Source organism: Sminthopsis crassicaudata, chromosome 4 (genome assembly GCF_048593235.1).
Source record: "Sminthopsis crassicaudata isolate SCR6 chromosome 4, ASM4859323v1, whole genome shotgun sequence".
Taxonomy (NCBI): Eukaryota; Metazoa; Chordata; class Mammalia; order Dasyuromorphia; family Dasyuridae; genus Sminthopsis; species Sminthopsis crassicaudata.
The window spans coordinates 286,750,191-286,770,307 of NC_133620.1; the positions used below are offsets into that span (position 1 = coordinate 286,750,191).

General features: G+C 37.5%; 1 protein-coding gene and 1 long non-coding RNA gene across 3 annotated transcripts in view; one reads left to right on the forward strand and one right to left on the reverse strand.

The window, feature by feature from the left end:
• The window catches only part of MAPK14 (mitogen-activated protein kinase 14), a 92,226-nt gene extending 85,132 nt beyond the window's left edge, over nt 1-7,094 (reverse strand). For both annotated transcript variants that reach the window (XM_074311135.1, XM_074311132.1), the window contains exon 1: nt 6,568-7,094. In XM_074311135.1, the coding sequence (XP_074167236.1) occupies nt 6,568-6,683 (116 nt within the window). In that variant the 5' untranslated portion in view covers nt 6,684-7,094. The remainder of the gene's footprint in view (nt 1-6,567) is intronic.
• A 6,839-nt stretch (nt 7,095-13,933) lies between these two features.
• LOC141566515 (uncharacterized) lies at nt 13,934-19,783 on the forward strand. Its single transcript, XR_012489341.1, has 3 exons — nt 13,934-14,073; nt 14,560-14,723; nt 18,691-19,783. It is a non-coding gene; the product is annotated as an uncharacterized LOC141566515 (long non-coding RNA).
• Nucleotides 19,784-20,117: the final 334 nt, after the last annotated feature.

The following is a 20,117-nucleotide window of genomic DNA, read 5'->3' on the forward strand; positions in this document are numbered from 1 at the left end:
ATTAGAACAAAAGGTTTGGCAATTGTCAATGCTGTAAAATTACCCATACATATATCTGGTAAATAAAAACTATAAATATATAAATAAATGTTAAAAAAAAAATATTTGTGGCAGCCAGAAACTGGAAATTGAATGGATGCTCATCAATTGGAGAATGGTTGGGTAAATTATGTATATGAATGTTATGGAATATTATTGTTCTGTAAAAAACAACCAGCAGGATGATTTCAGAGAGGCTTGGAGAGACTTACATGAATTATGCTAAGAGAAATAAGCAGAACCAAGATATCATTATACATGGCAACAGCAAGATTATACAATGATCAAATCTGATGGATGTGGCTCTCTTCAACAATGAGATAATTCAAACAAGTTCCAATTGTTCAGTAATGAAGACAATCAGTTACACTCAGAGAGAGAACTATGGGAAATAAGTGTGAACCACAACATAGCATTTCTACTCTGTTATTGATTGTTTACATTCTTGTTTTCCTTCTCAGATTTTTTTTCTTTCTTTCTAGATCCAATTTTTCTTGTGCAGCAAGATAACTGTATAAATATGTATACATATATTGGATTTAACATATACTTAACATATTTAACATGTATTGGACTACCTACCATCTAGAGGAGGGAGTGAGGGGAAGGAGGGGAAAAGTTGGAACAGAAGGTTTTGCAAGGATCAGTGTTGAAAAATTACCCATACATGTGTTTTAATAATAATGATGAAATAAAAAATAAGAGTACATTGGCAACTTGCTGTGAAGTTTATGAAATGGGAGTCCACCTTCTAATATCATCTTTAACATCTTGGAGCTCTTGGGGCTCAGGATGAACCAATCTTATAGCAAATTCCACAGTATAATAAATTCCAATCCACAGCATAAGATAAATTCCAATATATTTACGCCAAGTACTGTTCTAGGAAAGGGGAAGGGAAGGAGGAGAATAAAGAAAAAAATAAAAACAATTTCTGCCTTCAAGAAGCTTATATTTGAAAAGAAGACAAAACACACACAAACATATACAAGATACACAGAAACTAGATAGAAGGTAATTTTAGAGGAAAAAGCACTTACTAATATGTGGGTTAGAACGTGAGAGAAAGCACCAAGAATGACCTCAACAAATGCTGCAAAAGGTAACATTAGGATTCAATCTTGAAAGAAGGCAAGGATTCTGGAGTTGAGGAGGGAAACAATTTCAGTCAAGGGGCCTGTGATAACAATAGAAAAGATAGGAAGGAGACAAGTTGTTTAGAATTTTAAATAACAGAGCCCTCTATATTCAATCCCAGCTATCACAGGCAGCCACTGTCTATGGGAAATACCAAGTGTGTATGTGGGGAAAGAAAAAGAGAGAAATGACAGTCAGAAGAGCCCTTGAGGAAAATCACTTTGGCAAATGTGTTATTAGCTCTAATTATATGTTAAAAATATCCATATTGATGAGATCACAGATCCAGAAGTATCAGAATATTCTAATTTTTATATAAATCTGTACTAAAAATTTTCAGTTTTGACCATTAATCTGGGCATGTTTAAATATAATGTCTAAAGATGATTCAGGTCTCAAGCAAATAAATTTCTTTTCTGACATCAATTTTGAGAAGATCAACTTCAGACAGTCATAATATAGAATTGTAATTTGATGAGTAGTAATGATGACCTTTTGCTTCACTGACTATGCTAAACTTTTGACTCTGTGCATCACAACAAACTGTGACAAATCCTCAAAGAGATGAGAGTACCAGATCATCTTACTTGTCTCTTGAGGAATCTATATAAGGGTCAAAAAGTAGGCACAGTTGTATATTGTCACCTTATTTATTTAATTTAGAAGCAAAGTATTATACAAAATGCCTGGCTATATGAATCAAAAGCTGGAATTCAGGTTCTTGGGGAAAATAACAATCTCAGATATGCAGATGATAACAAACAGCAGGAAGTGAAAAACAATTACTCTTGATGAGAATGAAAGAGAAGAGTGAAAAAGCTGGCTAGAAGTTTTAACATTTAAAAAAATACTTAGATCATGGCATCTGATCCCATCACTTCCTGACAAACAGAATGAGAAAAAATGTTAAGAGTCAGATTTTATATTCTTGGGTTCAAAGTTCATTGTAGAAAGAGACAGTAGCCAGGAAATTAAAAGATATTTGCTCTCCGGTAGGAAAGCAATGGCCAATCTGGACAGCATGCTTAAAAGCAGAGACATCACCTTGACAACAAATAATAAAAATTATGTGAATATTCAAAACTATGGTTTTTCTAGTAGTAATGTATGGCTAAGACAACTGGATTACAGGGAAAGCTAAATGAAGCAGAATTGACACTTTTGCATTGTGAATTCCTTGGACAGCAAGAAGATTAACTCAAACAATACATGACTATTCACTGAAGCTAAAAATACTCTGGCTATGTAATGAGAAGACAGGACTCAATGGAAAAGACTGATGCTGGGAAACATGGAAGGCAAAAGGAGAAGGATAGTTTTTTGAAACAACAAGGAGTTTGCTTAAACAGACTCTAGAAAGATAAGAGGTAAGAAGGAAAAAGAAAAAGGAATGAGAAAGGAAGAGAAAGGAAAAGGGGGTAGGGCAGTGCAATACATACATGTAAAAGGAAGAGAGGGGAAGAAAGTATGTCAAAAACCTGAATATTCTGTACCCAGGTTTCACAGATGTGGAATGAGTATATATAACATAGAAGAACAATCTTCTGACTAGGTTTGAATCTCAGATCTTTAACCTGTTATTATCTGCATGCTCTGGGACAAGTCCCTTTATCTCCTTGTCTCAGTTTCTTCTTCTGTAAAGTGAGATGACCACTAAGGTCCCTTCCAACTCTATATCTATGACCCTATTGTTTGCAAAGCACCTTTACTTTTTTTTTTTTTTTTTTTTAAGGTTATACATGTACATTCATCTTTTATATATTTCTATGAGAGTCATGCTGGGAGAGAAAAATCAGAACAAGAGGGAAAAACCACAAGAAAGAAAAAAGGTAAATGTGATATGTGATAACCCACATTCAGTCTCCATAGTTCTCTCTAACTCAAGGATGAGCTCATATTTTAAAACAAAGACATAATAAGCTCAACATTTTCATGGAATTTCACTTTACACACAACATGGCTGACCTATATTATATCTATTCCAATAGAACACAGTATACCTTACAGGTATACCACCTATTACATCTATGTAAAACTTATTTCCCATTACTGCCTTACGGTCACCAACTAAACTGATAACCTTGCTCCAGGATCTTCCCACTAGTCATAAAAACAATTGGATAAGAATGTACATACTGTACTGATCAGCATAGTTCTTCAAGCCTCCTGGAAAAATTCAAAACACATCTCCTACCAACTGATGCTAGATCAGCATAAAAAAAACTAGCATATCATGACTAAACAGCCTTCTTTTAGAGAACTGTTCACTGTTTTCCACCAGAATTTTGCTTATACTCTATGCCAAATATTTATATAATATTATCTACCTAGTAATCTCAAAATGCTCTGCCAACTACCAATGCTATTTTGCACACATGGTGTCATGGTTCCTGCTGTCCTACATTAATTAAATGGCTTATCAGTCTCAATTATACAAGAGATTTGAAAAATGGTGCATTAAAGGAAAGGAATTTAAGTTCCTGTTTATATTTCCTTAAATTCACCACAAAGATTCTCCCCTTTTGTCCCAAAACCACAAAAAATCAATGCTTTGCAACAACACATTCTTAACAATTTTGCTTCATTTCCCCTTACAGACTATGCATAAAGTTCCTTAAAATGGCAAGTTCCCTTTAACTTTCAAAATGGAAATATGTAAAACTCCAAATAAAATTCTGATTTCTGAGTTTGATTCTTTGATTCACAATTAATTATTACACAAAGTGTTAGGAATTTTTTATATGAAGAAATCTTTCTTTTAAGAAACCCACAATGTGACTGCAAAGTAATGAGACCAAAAAAAAAAAAACCACATTATTCAACAATTGTATGCAAGCATATGAACCTTCAAAGTATTCGCCTAAGAAAGTCACAGCTATTTCAAGGTTTTTTATCACTGTTCAAAATATTATTGAAATCAATTTTTCAAACTGCCTTTAGAACCAATTTAAGAACCACAAAAAAGTGTCATTGCTTTATGGATGGAGACTTTTTTTTTGTCCCCCAAAACCTAGTATCTTCCAGTTTGATCACCCACATTATTCACCAGAAAGCTACCTACAAATGAATAAGCTGTAATCAGCAGCCTCAAAAGAAAGAACATTTGCTACAACTAAACAAGTATTCACAAGAATGTATCTTAATAATTTCAAAAGAGGTGCAGATATGTTGCAAGAATCTTAGGCATATGAACTATGAAAGTTTTGAAGAGCCTGCTCTCAAACTCTTTGCATATATAAATTTTAGTTACTTTAATGTAAAGATATAGATAATAAATCAAGCTAATTTACTATTCTTACACTGTCATCAGAGAATTTCTCATTGGACAATTTACTTCATGGCGAACTGTTAATGTTCAGAAAACAAACTGCATTCATGAAGAAATCTATCAGGGAGATTCTTTATTTTGATCAACATAACTACTTCATTTTGCATAAAATCATCTAATTAATAAATAATCCTGTTTGGGAACAATAGTAGAACTCATTAAGACTGATTTACTTAAAATGAACCACATGATTCAATAAAGAAATAATCACACACATAGACAAAAGAAAATGAGCAAACATAGACCAGTTTTCAGAAAAGAGGGTTTCAATCCAGTTTCTTTAGAACAAAAATTTTCATTTAGAAAGAATGGGAAAAAAATGATGCACAGTATGGTACAATCTGCTACACATATTAAAGAGCTTGAGTTTTAAAATGCAATATGATCTGTTGTTGGATGCAGTTGCACAATCTCAGTTTCAGAGCAAATTCTACCAAACAGGAAATTCATGATGTGACTCTAAGGAGCACAGGAATCATAGTGAAGGAGTGTGCCAATGACGATCATTTCCTAAAAACAGAAATTATCTGGCAAGCATAAAATTGTTTTACTAACAACTTTAAAATCATATGTGCACACCACATTAAAAAAAAAAAAAAAAACAAAACAAACCTGAAACCATCACCTATTTACAGGCCAAGAATTTTCACAAATGACAAATATAAAGTATATAATTCATAATTTGGCATAACATTTTGGCTTTTCACTAGCTAACTATATATTTAAACCAAAAGATATTTGAATAGAATAAATTACCTTGTGAAACAGTGGGCTATGAAGAGGACTGTTCAAACTGAGACAGAATGGACATGTTAGGGAATATTGCTATAAAAGTTTTGCTTTTGGTGGATGGCTGAACTAAACAATTTCAAAAATCCCTTCCAATTCTAAGAATTAAAATTAAAAAATTAAGTATGCTATATAATTATTATGGTAACACACTACACATTCACAAGTCATCAGAACCGATGACCTCTTTCAAACTTCTCCATTTTCTTGTTTTCCTGATGCAAACCATTCTGCACCTGTTTTTTCTTTTTTTTGTTTGTTTTTTTGTTTTGGGGGGTTTTTTAGCAGTAAATGTGGACAGTTTTGCTTATCCTAGTAAATGCACCAGGGTATGGCACTTATGCTATATTATTGCAAAGTGATTCGAATATTATCCCAATCCTGCAAAAATATAACTGTCACTGCAAATGGCATTTTTCATCTCAGGGATGTCACACAGGGCTCGTTTTCCAGGAGTCAAATCAGAATGTTTTGTCAAGAACTTTACAATATCTAAATTAAAAAAAAATGCTAAAATGCTTGAAATTATCCCGTATAACCCTGAAATTACAATAGCCTTATGTAGGTTCCTTACTTTTATTAAAAAAGAAAAAAAAATTAGCTTCCAACCTGCTCAGGTTGAGGTCAGCATTAAAAATTGGCAAGCAGGTAACACGGATGGTTTTGCAAATAAATAAAATTTCGCCAAATAGGTCCGTTTTTGAAAACTGGATTTATTTGAACGGATGTTTGCAAAAGGACCAGATTTCCCCCTCCCCCAATCAGGCACAAACCCAGCAGGGTCTGCTCCACAAGAACACCGTTCGGTGAATTCTCCCATCTCAGGCTGCTAGCCCGTGTCCCGTCCGGAACCCGTGCGAGCCCTGACCCAGCGCGAGGACGGGTGAGGAACGGTACAGATCCCGACGTCGGAGTAGGACGCAGAGGATCAATAAAGCCCGCATTCCGCAGCTGGGAAAGCAGCCCTCCCACTCCCATCTTTCCCGCAGCCCTGCCGGGTGGGGATAAGTGAGTAATCCCCTTAATCAGGCAGGTCCTGCCGCCTGGTATCCAGCCCGTAACGCGGACTGCTCCCCGTACTTGCAGACGGCTTGTCATAACCTTGCTCGGCTGTGCAAAAGCGGGCACGAGGGTGTGCGGGAGAGTGTGCAAGAGGGAGCAATGCCCCGGGGGGGCCGGGAGGGGGAAGGAATTCCTGCCGCTGGGTGCATCCCTGAGCTCCGGGAGGCAGACCGGGGCTCCGACTCCTTCCCCCTCCAGCTCGCGATACTCACCACACGGACCCATAGGCTCCAGAGCCGACCGGGGACAGGTTCTGGTAGCGCTCGGGCACCTCCCAGATGGTCTTGTTCAGCTCCTGCCGGTAGAACTTAGGCCTCTCCTGAGACATCTTCCACCGACGGCTGCAGCAAAGGGACGGCGGCCCAGCGAGAGCCAGCCAGCGCCTCCAGCCGCCCGCCCGGGCCCGGCTCCCCGCGGCCCCCCGCAGTCCCCGGCGCTCCGCAGGTGCGGCAACCGCGACGGCCCCGCTGACCGCCGCTCCCGCAGCCGCTGTCAGCCGGGGTCGCGCGGCGACCTGCCCGCCCCGGGGCCCTGGCCACAGGCAAGGGTGGCTCCACGCACCAAGGTCCGAGCCGCTGCCGCTATCTGCGAGCCGAAGGCCAGGAGGGGGGTCGGCGCAGGGTGACCAAAGGGCCGGTTTCTTCTCCTGGTGCTGGCGACTGCAGCGGCGGCGGCAGCTCAAGCTCAGACGGCAGCTCCCGCCCCAGCTGCAGCTCCAGCGCCTGCAAAACTGCGAGCCCCTCCTCTCCCCCCAGCAGACGAGAACTCCCGGGCGTAATCTCGCGAGAGATGAGCTCGGGGTGGGTCGGGGGCGGTCCTTCGCGAGCCCAGATTTTACCCAATATGGAACCTGCTCGCGCGGGGGACCCGGGGAAGGCCAGGGATTTCTGAGGCGGAGGAGGAGGGGACGGAGGCGTGTTCTCGCGAGAAGCAGCTCCCGGACGCCTCGGCGCTCGGGCTTGTTTCTGGGCTAGGCGGGAACGAAAGCTGATTGGTACTTTTGGCGCAGTCTTATGGGAGAGGTCAAGGTCCTACGATTTTAGAGGTCCCGGTTTCTCCTGTTGCACTTTTATTGACGGGCTTCGAACCTGCCAACTTCCTGGGCAGGGCTGGACTAGGCCCAGTGTGAGGACCCTCGTCCCCCTCTGCCGGGATAAAGCGCTGGCCTTGGCCCGGAGAGGCCCGTGCAGCCTCAGACCCTCCCAGCCTGCGGAGGGGACCCGGACATCCCCGGAGACGAACCACAAGCCTCGGTTCCGCACTCCTCTATTAAGTCCTCTGAGGCGCTGACGGACGCCAAGCTATAGGACTTGCTTTCAGACTCTGTGTGTGACCTGCGCACATCCCTAAGCTCTGAGCCTCAGCTTTGTGGTCTTTAAAACCACCCTAAGGCATGTCTAATTCCATGTGACAAACGTTGAAGTGTCTATCTGGCAGGGAGCTAACGTGAAGTGCTCTGCAGATCTAAAATCCTCCTAAACCTTCTGGAAACGGACAGCCTAGATAGCGGGTTGACCTGTATGAATATATAAATGCCTTTCATGCAAAATTATACGTGATACGGAGGGAAGAGCCAGAGGAAAGATTTTCAGCCAGTTAGAAAGGTCCTTTGGAGAAATATATGTTAAAAAAAAAAATGGACAGGAATGACCCATGCTGAGAAAGTACCGACGGATTGCCATCTACATCCTTGGAGAAAGGATGGAATCAGAGGGAAAGTGCTCCAAACATAGTACTCTGTCAGAAAGGCATCAGGGAGAGCTTTCTGGAGGAAGTAGCATTTCATTGGATTTTATTTTTTTTATTTTTTTAATTAATTTTATAATTATAACTTTTTTTGACAGTACACATGCATGGGTAATTTTTTACAACATTAATCCCTTGCACTCACTTCTGTTCAAAATTTTCCTTCCTTCCCTCCACCCCCTCCCCTAGATGGCAGGATGTTAAATGTGTTATAGTATATCTTAGATACAATATATGGGTGCAGAACCGAATTTCTTGTTGCACAGGAAGAATTGGATTGGGAAGGTAAAAATAACCTGGGAAGAAAAACAAAAATGCAAACAGTTCACACTCATTTCTCAGTGTTCCTTCTCTGGGTGTAGCTGATTCGTCCATCATTGAACAATTGGAATAGGATTAGCTCTTCTCTTTAAGATATCCACTTCCATCAGCATACATCCTCATACAGTATCATTGTTGAAGTGTATAATGATCTCCTAGTTCGTCTTGTTTCACTCAGCATCAGTTGATGTAAATCTCTCCAAGCCTCTCTGTATTCATCCCGCTGGTCATTTCTTACAGAGCAATAATATTCCATAACATTCATATACCATAATTTACCCAATTGATGGGCATCCATTCATTTTCCAGTTTCTAGCCACCACAAAAAGAGCTGCCACAAACATTTTGGCACATATAGATCCCTTTACCTTCTTTAGTATTTCCTTGGGATATAAGCCCAGTGGATATAAGCACTGCTGGATCAAAGGGTATGCACAGTTTAATAACTTTTTGGTCATAATTCCAGATTGCTCTCCAGAATGGTTGGATTCTTTCACAACTCCACCAACAATGCATCAGTGTCCCAGTTTTCCCACATCCCCTCCAACATTCATCATTATTTGTTCTGTCATCTTAGCCAATCTGGCAGGTGTGTAATGGTATCTCAGAGTTGTCTTAATTTATATTTCTCTATCAGTAGTGATTTGGAACACTCTTTCATATGAGTGGAAATAATTTCAATTTCATCATCTGAAAATTGTCTATTAATATCCTTTGACCATTTATCAATTGGAGAATGGCTTGATTTCTGATAGAGTCATTTCTCTGTATATTTTGGAAATGAGGCCTTTATCAGAACCTTTGAATGTAAAAATGTTTTCCCAGTTTATTGCTTCCCTTCTAATCTTATTTGCATTAGTTTTGTTTGTGCAGAAACTTTTTAATTTGGTGTAATCAAAATCTTCTATTTTGTGATCAATGATCTCTAGCTCTCCTTTGGTCACAAATTCCTTCCTCCTCCACAGGTCTGAGAGGTAAACTATCTTATGTTCCTCTAATTTATTTATGATCTCATTCTTTATGCCTAAATCATGGACCCATTTTGATCTTATCTTGGTATGTGGTGTTAAGTGTGAGTACATGCCTAGTTTCTGGCATACTAATTTCCAGTTTTCCCAGCAGTTTTTGTCAAATAATGAATTTTTATCCCAAAAGTTGGGATCTTTGGGTTTGTCAAACACTAGATTGCTATAGTTGTTCACTATCTTGCCCTATGAACCTAACCTATTCCACTGATCAACTAGTTTATTCCTTAGCCAATAACAAATGGTTTTGGTGACTGCTGCTTTATAATATAGTTCTAGATCAGGTACAGCTAGGCCACCTTCATTTGATTTTTTTTTTTCATTAATTCCCTTGAAATTATCGATCTTTTGTTCTTCCATATGAATTTTGTTATTTTTTCTAGGTCATTAAAATAGTTTCTTGGAAGTCTGATTGGTATAGCACTAAATAAATAGATTAGTTTAGGGAGTATTGTCATCTTATATTCGCTCGGCCTATCCAAGAGCGCTTAATGTCTTTCCAATTATTTAAATCTGACTTTATTTTTGTGGCAAGTGTTTTGTAATTTTGCTCACATAATTCCTGACTTTCCTTTGGTAGATAGATTCCCAAATATTTTATACTCTCGACAGTTATTTTGAATGCAATTTCTCTTTGTATCTTTTGCTGTTGGATTTTGTTGGTAATGTATAAAAATGCTGAGGATTTATATGGATTTATTTTGTATCCTGCAACTTTGCTAAAGTTGTGGATTATTTCTAATTGCTTTTTAATAGAATCTCTGGGGTTCTCTAAGTATACCATCATATCATCTGCAAAAAGTGATAGTTTGGTTTCCTCATTTCCTACTCTAATTCCTTGAATCTCTTTCTTGACTCTTATTGCCAAGGCTAGTGTTTCTAATACAATATTGAATAGTAATGATGATAGTGGGCAACCTTGTTTCACTCCTGATCTTATTAGGAAAGGCTCTAGTTTATCCCCATTACAAATGATACTTACTGACAGTTTTAAATATATGCTCCTGACTATTTTAAGGAATAGTCCCTTTATTTCTATACTCTCAAGTGTTTTTAGTAGGAATAGATGCTGGATTTTATCAAATGCTTTTTCTACATCTATTGAGATGATCATATGGTTTTTGTTAATTTGATTATTAATATGGTCAATTATACTAATAGTTTTCCTAATATTAAACCAGACCTGCATTCCTAGTATAAATCCTACTTGATTATGGTGTATTATCCTGGGATGATTTTCTGTAATCTTTTTGCTAATATCTTATTTAAGATTTTAGCATCAATATTCATTAAGGAGATTGGTCTATAGTTTTCTTTCTCAGTTTTCAACCTACCTGGTTTAGGTATCAGTACCATAACTGTGTCATAAAAGGAATTTGGTAGGACTCCTTCATTCCCTATTTTTTCAAATAGTTTATATAACATTGGGGCTAATTGTTCTTTAAATGTTTGGTAGAATTCACATGTATATCCATCTGGTCCTGGGGATTTCTTTTAGGGAGTTGATTAATAGCTTGTTCTACTTATTTTTCTGAAATGGGACTAAACAATTTACTTCCTCTTCTGTTAATCTGGGAAGCCTATATTTTTGGAGGTAATCATCCATTTCACTTAGGTTATCAAATTTATTGGCATAAAGTTGGGCAAAATAACTCCTTATTATTGCTCTAATTTCCTCTTCATTGGTGGAAAGTTCCCCCTTTTCATTTTTAAGTCTAACAATTTGATTTTCCTCTTTCCTATTTCTACTCAGATTTAGCAAAGGTTTATCTATTTTATTGGTTTTTTCATAAAACCAACTCTTAGTTTTATTTATTAATTCAATGTTTTTTTTTTTTACTTTCAATATTATTAATTTCTCCTTTTAATTTTAGAATTTCAAGTTTAGTATTTGATTGGAGGTTTTTAATTTGGTCTTTTTCTAGTTTTTTAAGTTGCAAGCCCAATTCATTGATCTTCTCTTTCTCTATTTTATTCAAGTAAGCCTCTAAAGATATAAAATTTCCCCTTATTACTGCTTTAGCTGCATCCCATAAATTTTGGTACGATGTCTCATTGTTGTCATTATCTTGAGTGAAATTATCGTGTCTATAATTCGCTGTTTCACCCAATCATTCTTTAAGATGAGATTATTTAGTTTCCAATTACTTTTTGGTCTATTTACCCCTAACTTTTTTTTTAATGTAGTTTTTATTGCATCATGATCTGAAAAGAAAGCATTTACTATTTCTGCCTTCCTACATTTAATTTTGAGATCTTTATGTCTAATATATGGTCAATTTTTGTATAGGTTCCATGAACTTCTGAGAAGAAAGTATACGCCTTTCTATCACCATTCAGTTTTCTCCAAAGATCATGCCTAATTTTTCTAATATTCTATTTGCCGCTTTAATTTCTTTATTTGTTTTGTGGTTTAATTTACCTAATTCTGAGAGTGCAAGGTTGAGATCTCCTACTTTTATAGTTTTGCTGTCTATTTCTTCTTACAACTCTCTTAACTTTTCCTTTAGGAAGTTAGATGCTATATCACTTGGTGCATTATGTTTAGTATTGATATTGCTTCATTGTCTATGCTTCCCTTTAGCAGGATATAGTTTCCTTCCTTATCTCTTTTAATTATATCAATTTTTGCTTTTGCTTGATCTGAGATAAGGATGGCTATCCCTGCTTTTTTTACTTCACCTAAAGCATAGTAGATTCTGCTCCAGCCTTTTACCTTTACTTTGTATGTATCTCCCTGCTTTAAATGCATTTCCTGTAAACAACATATTGTAGGGTTCTGACTTTTGATCCAATCTGTTATCTGCCTCCGCTTAGTGGGGGAGTTCATCCCATTCACATTTACAGTTAAAATTACTAATTCTGTATTTCCTGCCATCATAATATCCCCGGATTATGCTTTTTTTTCCCCTTTGCCCTCCCTGAACCCCTTCCCCAGTATTAGACTTATGGGCCCCACTTGCATCATGCAGCCCTCCCTCTTTAGTATTCTTCCCTTTAAATCCCTCCCCACTTTTTTTTTTAACCCTTCCCTTATTACTCTTTTCCTTTTCCCTTTTTCTCTCCCATTTTTTAATGAGGTGAGAGAGAATTCTCTGTAAAACAAATATGTCAATTATTTTCTCTTTGAGCCAACTCTGATGAGAGTAAGATTCACACAATGTTCCTACCCCCCTCTCTTACTTCCCTCAGATATGATAGGTTTTCTTTGCCTCTTCATAGGATGTAGTTTCCCCTTTTTATCTTCCCTTTTCTCTTTTTCTGACACTATCCCCTTTCCATTTCTACTTCCCTTTTTTATGTTATATCATCAAAATCAAATTATACATGTGGACTTTATGTATATATATCCACAACAGAAATACAGTTCTCAAGAGTTCCTTTTACCTTTTTTTGCTTCTCTTGAGTCCTATGGTTGGAGATCAAACTTTTTGTTTAGATCTGGTTTTTTTCCTTAGAAACAAATGAAATTCATCTGTTTCATTAAATGTCCATCTTTTTCCATGGAAGAAAATGCTCAGCTTAGCTGGGTAGTTTATTTTTGGTTGCATTCCAACTTCTTTTGCCTTTTGGAATTTCAGATTCCAGGCCCTTCAATCCTTTAATGTGGATGCAGCCAGATCTTGAGTGACCCTTATTGTGGCACCTAGGTATTTGAACTGTTTTTTCCTTGCTGCTTGTAATATTTTTTCCTTAGTCTCATAGTTCTGAAATTTGGCCACAATATTCCGTGGAGTTTTGTTTTTTATGGTCTTTTTTAGAAGATGTTTGATGAATTCTTTTAATGCCTATTTTCCCTTCTAGTTCTGTTACCTCTGGGAAGTTCTCTTTGATGATTTCCTGTAAAATGGTATCTAGGGTTTTTTTTTTTCATCATAATTTTCTGGAAATCCAATAATCCTCAGATTATCTCTCCTAGATCTATTTTCCAGGTCTGTTGTTTTTCCAAATAGATATGAAATATTTCTATTTTTTTCTTTTTTTTGGTTTTGCTTGACTGATTCTTGATGTCTCAAGGAATCATTCACTTCTATTTGTTCAGTTCTGATTTTTAATAAGTTATTTTCTTCATTAGCTTTTTTTTTACTTATTTTTGTACATGTTCAGTTGAGTTTTTAAATGAGTTGTTTTGCTCTATGGAATTTTTTTCCATTTCACTAATTTTTTTTTTTTTTTTTTTAGTGAGTTTTCTTTTCTAATTCACAAATTCTACTTTCCTGGGAGTTCTTTATCTTTTCCAATTCACAAATTCTATTTCCCTGCACTTCCTGGGAGTTTTTTACCTTTTACAGTTCACCTTTCAGGAAGTTGTTACTCTCTTGCATAGCTTCTCTTTCCTTTCCCCATTTTTCTTCTAGTTCTCTTTTAAGATTTGAATAGTCTCTTCCAGGAGAGCCTTTTGTAGTGGGGACCAACAATTGTCTGGAGACTGTCTGCTATTAGTCTCCTCAGGGTTGAAAACCTGCTCTCTTTCTGTATAGAAGCTATCAATCATCCTTTTAATATTTTTACTCATTTTTTAAAGCCTGTAGGGTCTGCCTTTGGGGCCAGGAGGTTACCAGCTTCCTCTGCAGAACAGGGATAGGTGTATGGACGGCCTGTCAACCAGCTACAAAGAGTGTCCAGGTACGGGAGCGCTCTGAGAAATAGTTCCCCAACAGAAGTGACTCAGGCCTGCATGGCCCAGCTATGGGAAGGGGGGGGGGCTGCTAAGAACTCTGCTGTGTGGATTAATGACTGCCCTGAGGCAGTGTGTCACTATCCCAATCCAAACCCTGCTGTGGGGCTGTGGGTATTAGCAGCTGACCAGCTGAATAGCCCTAAACCAACCAGAAGTGTCTCTGCCCCAGAAGCACAGTCCCACTGCAGGAAGTTCTGTTTCCCCAGGTTGAGCCCCCACTGTGCAGATTAGAGGCTGCCCCGGGCTGCACCCCCTTGCCGTGTAGATTTACAGCTGCCCTGGCCATGCTTCAGCGTGCAGCTGCACAGTTGGGCTGGTCTATGCTGAGTCACTTCTGGTTTGGCAGGGTGGGGGATGGGGAGGTACAGTTCTGGCGTTTTTTAGAGTACCCTGCTCTAATCTCTCTGTTGGTCCACTGCTTTACAATCAAGGCAAAGCAGTCAGGCTATGGCAGGATCATTTCCACTGCTCTTCTAGCCTCAGAGGCTATTCCCGTCCCTGGTTCGCTCAGGACCTCTCTCCCTGACTGCCGCTGGTCTGTTCCCACTCTTCAGAACAAACCTACTCTGGCAGTCTTCCAGATTATCTTCAGCTGGTAAGTCATTGTACCTTTAATCTTCATGAATTTCACCAGTCAAGCACTATTTTTGAGGCTGAATTCAAAGATTGGTATTAAGGGCATGAGAGGAGCTTAAAGAGCGTGTGCCTTCGCCACCATCTTGGCTCCGCCTCCACTCTGATCTTCATTGGATTTTAAATGTGGGAGGATTTAAATGTGGGAGCTTTGGTGGTTCCATGCTTTGGGAAAAGCTTGAAAAAACATTAGCAATGTGAAAGCAAAAGGATTGCAAGAAATTCAGTTTTCTGCCACAAAATATTTTGACCTGATTTGAAGCACCTAAATTCACTTTTCTATCAAAATTACTAGATTAAAACTTTAATAATGAAGGCCTTTCAAAATTTTAAAATTTGGCTTAAGTTTCTTTTGGATATTACCTCTAACAATTGTATGGTAATTCACCTGCCTTATCTTTCTGTGACTCCTGTGCCTGTTAAATATTCTTCTACAAGGTCACACATGTGCAAAAAATGTTTGCAGTAGCTCTTTTTGTGGTAGCAAAGAATTGGAAAATGAGTAGATTCCTATCAGTTGGGAAATGGCTGAAGTTGTGGTATATGAAGATAATGGAATATTATTCCATAAAAAAATGATGAACAAGCTGACTTTAGAAAGGCCTTTCTAAAATGAAAAGATTTACATGAACTGATGCTAAGCAAAACAAGCAGAACCAGGAATACATTGTACGCAATAACAGCAAGAAAGCATGATGGTCAACTATAAAAGACTTGTATCTTCTCAGTAGTTCAGCGATTTAAATCAATCCCAATAGACTTTGGACAGAAAATGCTACCTGCATCCAGAAAAAGATCTAAGGAGACTGAATGTAAATCAATACATGCTATGTTCACTTCTTTTTTCTTTCTTTCTTTTTTTTTTTTAAATCTCTTTCATAGTTATTCCTTTTTGCTCTGATTTTTCTCTTCCTGCATAATTCATAAAGTAATATATACTGTAAATAAATAATTTACTATTATTTTATTACTGTTATTACTATTATATTATTACTACTTTACTAGGGGAAAAAATACTCTTCCACACAGATTTCACCAGACATTTTGGGTGCTTTCTTCTAGATCTCTTAAGGGTATATGGGTACCAATGGAACGCTTGAATCATCCATTATTATCTCTCATTGTCATTACAGAAACTACCTATTTCCTCTTCCAATTGAATCTCATTGATTTTTGCAAAATCTTTAGTTTTTGCATCACTTCCATTTCCCAATGTGGCCTCCCCTCCACCTTAAAAATTTTTTTTAAGTGAAAACAAAATTTAGCAACACATTATCTGTAGTATTCCCCACCCATGGTCCTCATCTCTATCTTTTCATATCTCTTTTTAGTGGCTTGGATTAGTTCTATTTTCTCAGCTTTCAGTTATTTTTTTCCATTACACTTGTAATTGTGGAAATTAATTTCCTGCTTTTGCTTACTTTGCATCAATTTTTATGTAATTCATTATGAAACAGGTTATGGTCCCTTCAAGAAACTAGTCCTTTCAGATTGATTTATTTTTTCCTGATTGAGATTATTCTCAGTGATTCCTGGCTGATGCATTATCAGTTCAGGAAGCCTGTACCTTTGATTCACAAATCTTGGTCAAAAGCATCCCTTTGAATTCCAATAGGAGATCCAAACTTGTCCCAGCCCCCACCAGAAGTCTCACAACTCCTATCAAATCTGAGCCAACTTGAGACTCTACTCACGGGCCCCTTTAGCTAAATCTCTCATTATAAAAAGAACCTCTCTTCGCAGAGGTTCCAAACATGCCAGCCAAGGGCCTGGCGCACCAAGGATCTCTGCCCATTGGAATACTATTTCCAGTGCCCTCTTATCTCTACCTTCACCTATTTCCTTAACTAGACTTTAACCTTACTTCCAATCCCCAAAATAAACCTCTTTTATCAATCTAGGTTTTCAGGTCTGTAAATTCCTTTACAGAGAACTGTTTGCGCTGCCACTAGACCTCATTTAACTCCCTACCTTTGCGCCAAATCCTGAGGGGAGCAGGGGAGCTCCATTTGACTCCTTGAACCCCGAACCTGCCACTAAACCTCATTTCCCTGACCACCAGTAACCCTAATTTCATTTGGGTACCCCAAATCTAAACCTCATCAATTATATTCATTGTCTCTTATCACAGAGTCAATGAGTCAGTAAATATTTACTAAGCTTCTGCTATGTACCAGATAATATGCTAAGAACCAGGAATGTTCAAAGAAATAAGCAGTCCCTGCCCTCACAGAATTCACAATAAGGAGACAAAAGCAAACAAAAACAACCTAATTATATTCAGGATAAATAAAAACAACCCATATACAGGATAAATAAAAAATAATTAAGAATTGAAGGTGGAAGAAATAATACAGGTTAAGAAAGCATTCTGTAAAAGAATTTCGGAGAAATTTGAAAGAAGCCAGGAAAGCCAGTACGAGATGAGGAAGAAGAGGAATAGTCCATAGTCTATTTAGTCACTCTTCAGTTATTGGAGATGTTTCCAGGTTGCTACCACAAAAGTTTTGTTATAAATATTTTGATATGTGTGAAGTCTTTCTTTTTTGTACTTAGGGTATATATCCAAAGTAGTGAAATCACTAAATCAAAGGGTATTCCAAGTTTTAGTCATTTTCTACCAATAATTTTAACTTGCTTTCAATAAAATTAGATCTGTTCATAGTTCCATCAACAGTGCATTAATGTGTCTGTCTTTCCACTACCCCTTAGACAATGACTATTCCCATCTTTTATCACTTGCCAATTTGTTGGTTATACTGTGAAACCTCAGAGTTCTTTTAATTTTCATATCTCCCTATTTTTAGTTAAATTTATCTTTTTTTCATGATTCTTACTAGTTTTCAATTCTTTTGAGAATTACTTAGCTTTTGACACTTATTAGAACATGACCTTTCTTATATCTCTTGGTTGACTATATATTTTGGATATCTGACTCATCAGAAATATTTGATATAAATATTTTCTTTAGTTGACAGCTTCCTTTTTCCTAATGGTATTAATTTTTTATTCATGCAAATTTCATCTAATTTCATATTTTACCTCATTAAAAATGTCTGTTTTAACTTTTAAAATCACCACCATCCATCCTTTGGCTAACTAATCATCTAGTCAATCAACTTATTCTTTTTATTTCATTGTCCATTTACAGTGGATGTTAAAGCCAGTATATATTCCCTAATGACATCCACTATGGGCTCTTGTTTTAGTAGCTTCTTATATTGTAGTCTGGACAGTAAGCATCTTTCCACACGTCATTTTTCCATGTAGAAATTAGGCCAAGCTCTTTTAAGTGATTATGGATTTTATTTTAGAAGTTTCACAGTGTTTCAGCCCTTAATGTATTCAGCACAATGTTATCTGTAAACAAGGACATTTGTATGACCTTTGTATGACATTTATAGGAGATTCATTTCTTGAATGCCAGATATTTCCATGATAATGACAAACACTTTTGATGGTCCTACTTCTGTCATAAAAGAATAATCTTTTAATCTCAATCGCAATTACACTTTTAAGGAATATATTAGTTTAACATATGCAGGTAGGCACTTTGTTGGAAGAGAGATTTTAAGGCAGCATTTTGCTGTACCAAATCAAATGGGTTTTGTGTTTTTGTTTTTTGTAGTCAACAAACAAGCTTAATAGGATCTTGTCTTTTCTGTGCCTTTCACTCAATTATATGACCATAAATATGTGGTTTACTTTAGACCATAGTTTGGGAAAGTTTGCCTCTTCTCATACCTTCATCAGGGTTTGTGGGATACATGTATATATTATTCTCATAAAAATTGTGCAGAGTTGTTAAAACTTATATTTGGGTCCATACTGTGTGGGATGGGTTGAGTGCAAGATCCCCTTCCCAATCCAATTAACTAATCAGAGACATTATCGGGTACAAAGAGAAAACATTTATTTAATCCCTGCAGGGAGAGATCTAGACAAACACCTGGGAACCACCCCAACTCCCACCATGTGCTCCTGGAACCTGACCTACTTCCGGCTTGTCCACGGTTTAAAAGCAAAAGACTCGAGCCTTCTCATTGGATAGACTATCAGTATGTAACCAACCTTGACCAATGATCACTAATGCTGGCTGCCTCCCACAGGTCATGTCACTTCCTGCAACTTCCTGTATCTCAGTTTCAAAGCTCATTCCTCCAGAGAATAAATAACCTCAAAGGTCTCAAAGTTCTGGGACTGATAAATACTTCATCCAATCAATCCTATTCAATACTATTGCTATTTTCTCATTCATCTTTTTTGAGTGGTAATGACACACAAGATTCCCTCTCGATCCCCAGAATACAAATCTCTCAAACACTTTCAGAATTGATATCCCAGTACTCTCAAAATGGTCACTTTCATCATGGAGCTCTTTTGTATATACTTGGTTTGCTCCATCTTCTCTTTTTGGCATTGTTTCTATTTTTTCATGTGGTCTATTGGAATGATATATAAGAACAAAAATGTGGTGACTTTCCTGTCATTAAAGGAAAAGACAATTTTTCATAAAAGTCTAGGCAAACCTCTTTTTTCTTTTGTTTATATGTCATCTATATGTTCATGAGATGATATATTTGGGTAACTGGTTTCTCACCAAGCTTATTGTAAACTTGTCCAGCAATAAAGTCTCTCCTCACTTCAATCCATCATCCACTTAACTGCCAAAGTGATTTTCCAAAGGAACAGAGCTGATTATGCCAATCCTTTAGTAATCCCTATTACTTATAGGATCAGATATAAAATTCTCTTGCCAGTTAAAATTCCTTCATAGCCTGGCTCTGTCTTTCCAATTTTCTTATACTTTATTACCCTCCACAAACCTGTGATCCAGCTGTACTGGCCTACTTGCTCTTCCTCAAACATACCTTAACTCCTGATTGTGCATTTTCATTGGTGCTCCAAATGCCTGGAATGTTTTCCTTTTTCACCTCCACCCATCTGTACCTTTGTGCTTCCTTTCCTGACTAACTAAAATTCCCACACCTTCTAAAAGAGGCCTTTTCTAAGGCTTCTCCTGCTAATACCTTCTCTAACACTTTTCCTTTATAAAAACGTAAACTGGGACTATGCCTTTGATTTATTTAGCATAATGCCTGATATTTAGAAAGCACTTAATGCTTATGTAATGCTGAAGAAACTGAGACAAGACAGAGATTAGGGTTTTTAATATTTTAATAGTGGAGAATTTGGACTAGCGAAGCCATACTAGCTATAGCCAGCCAGCTGGATTGGACTCTTGTCTCAAAGCATCCAGCATCTAGCAAATAATTCCAGAGACTTTTATAGAGCTCCAGCAATCAGGGAAACAAAGGCAAGGGAGTAGGGAAGAGCATTGGGTGAGTGGAAATTC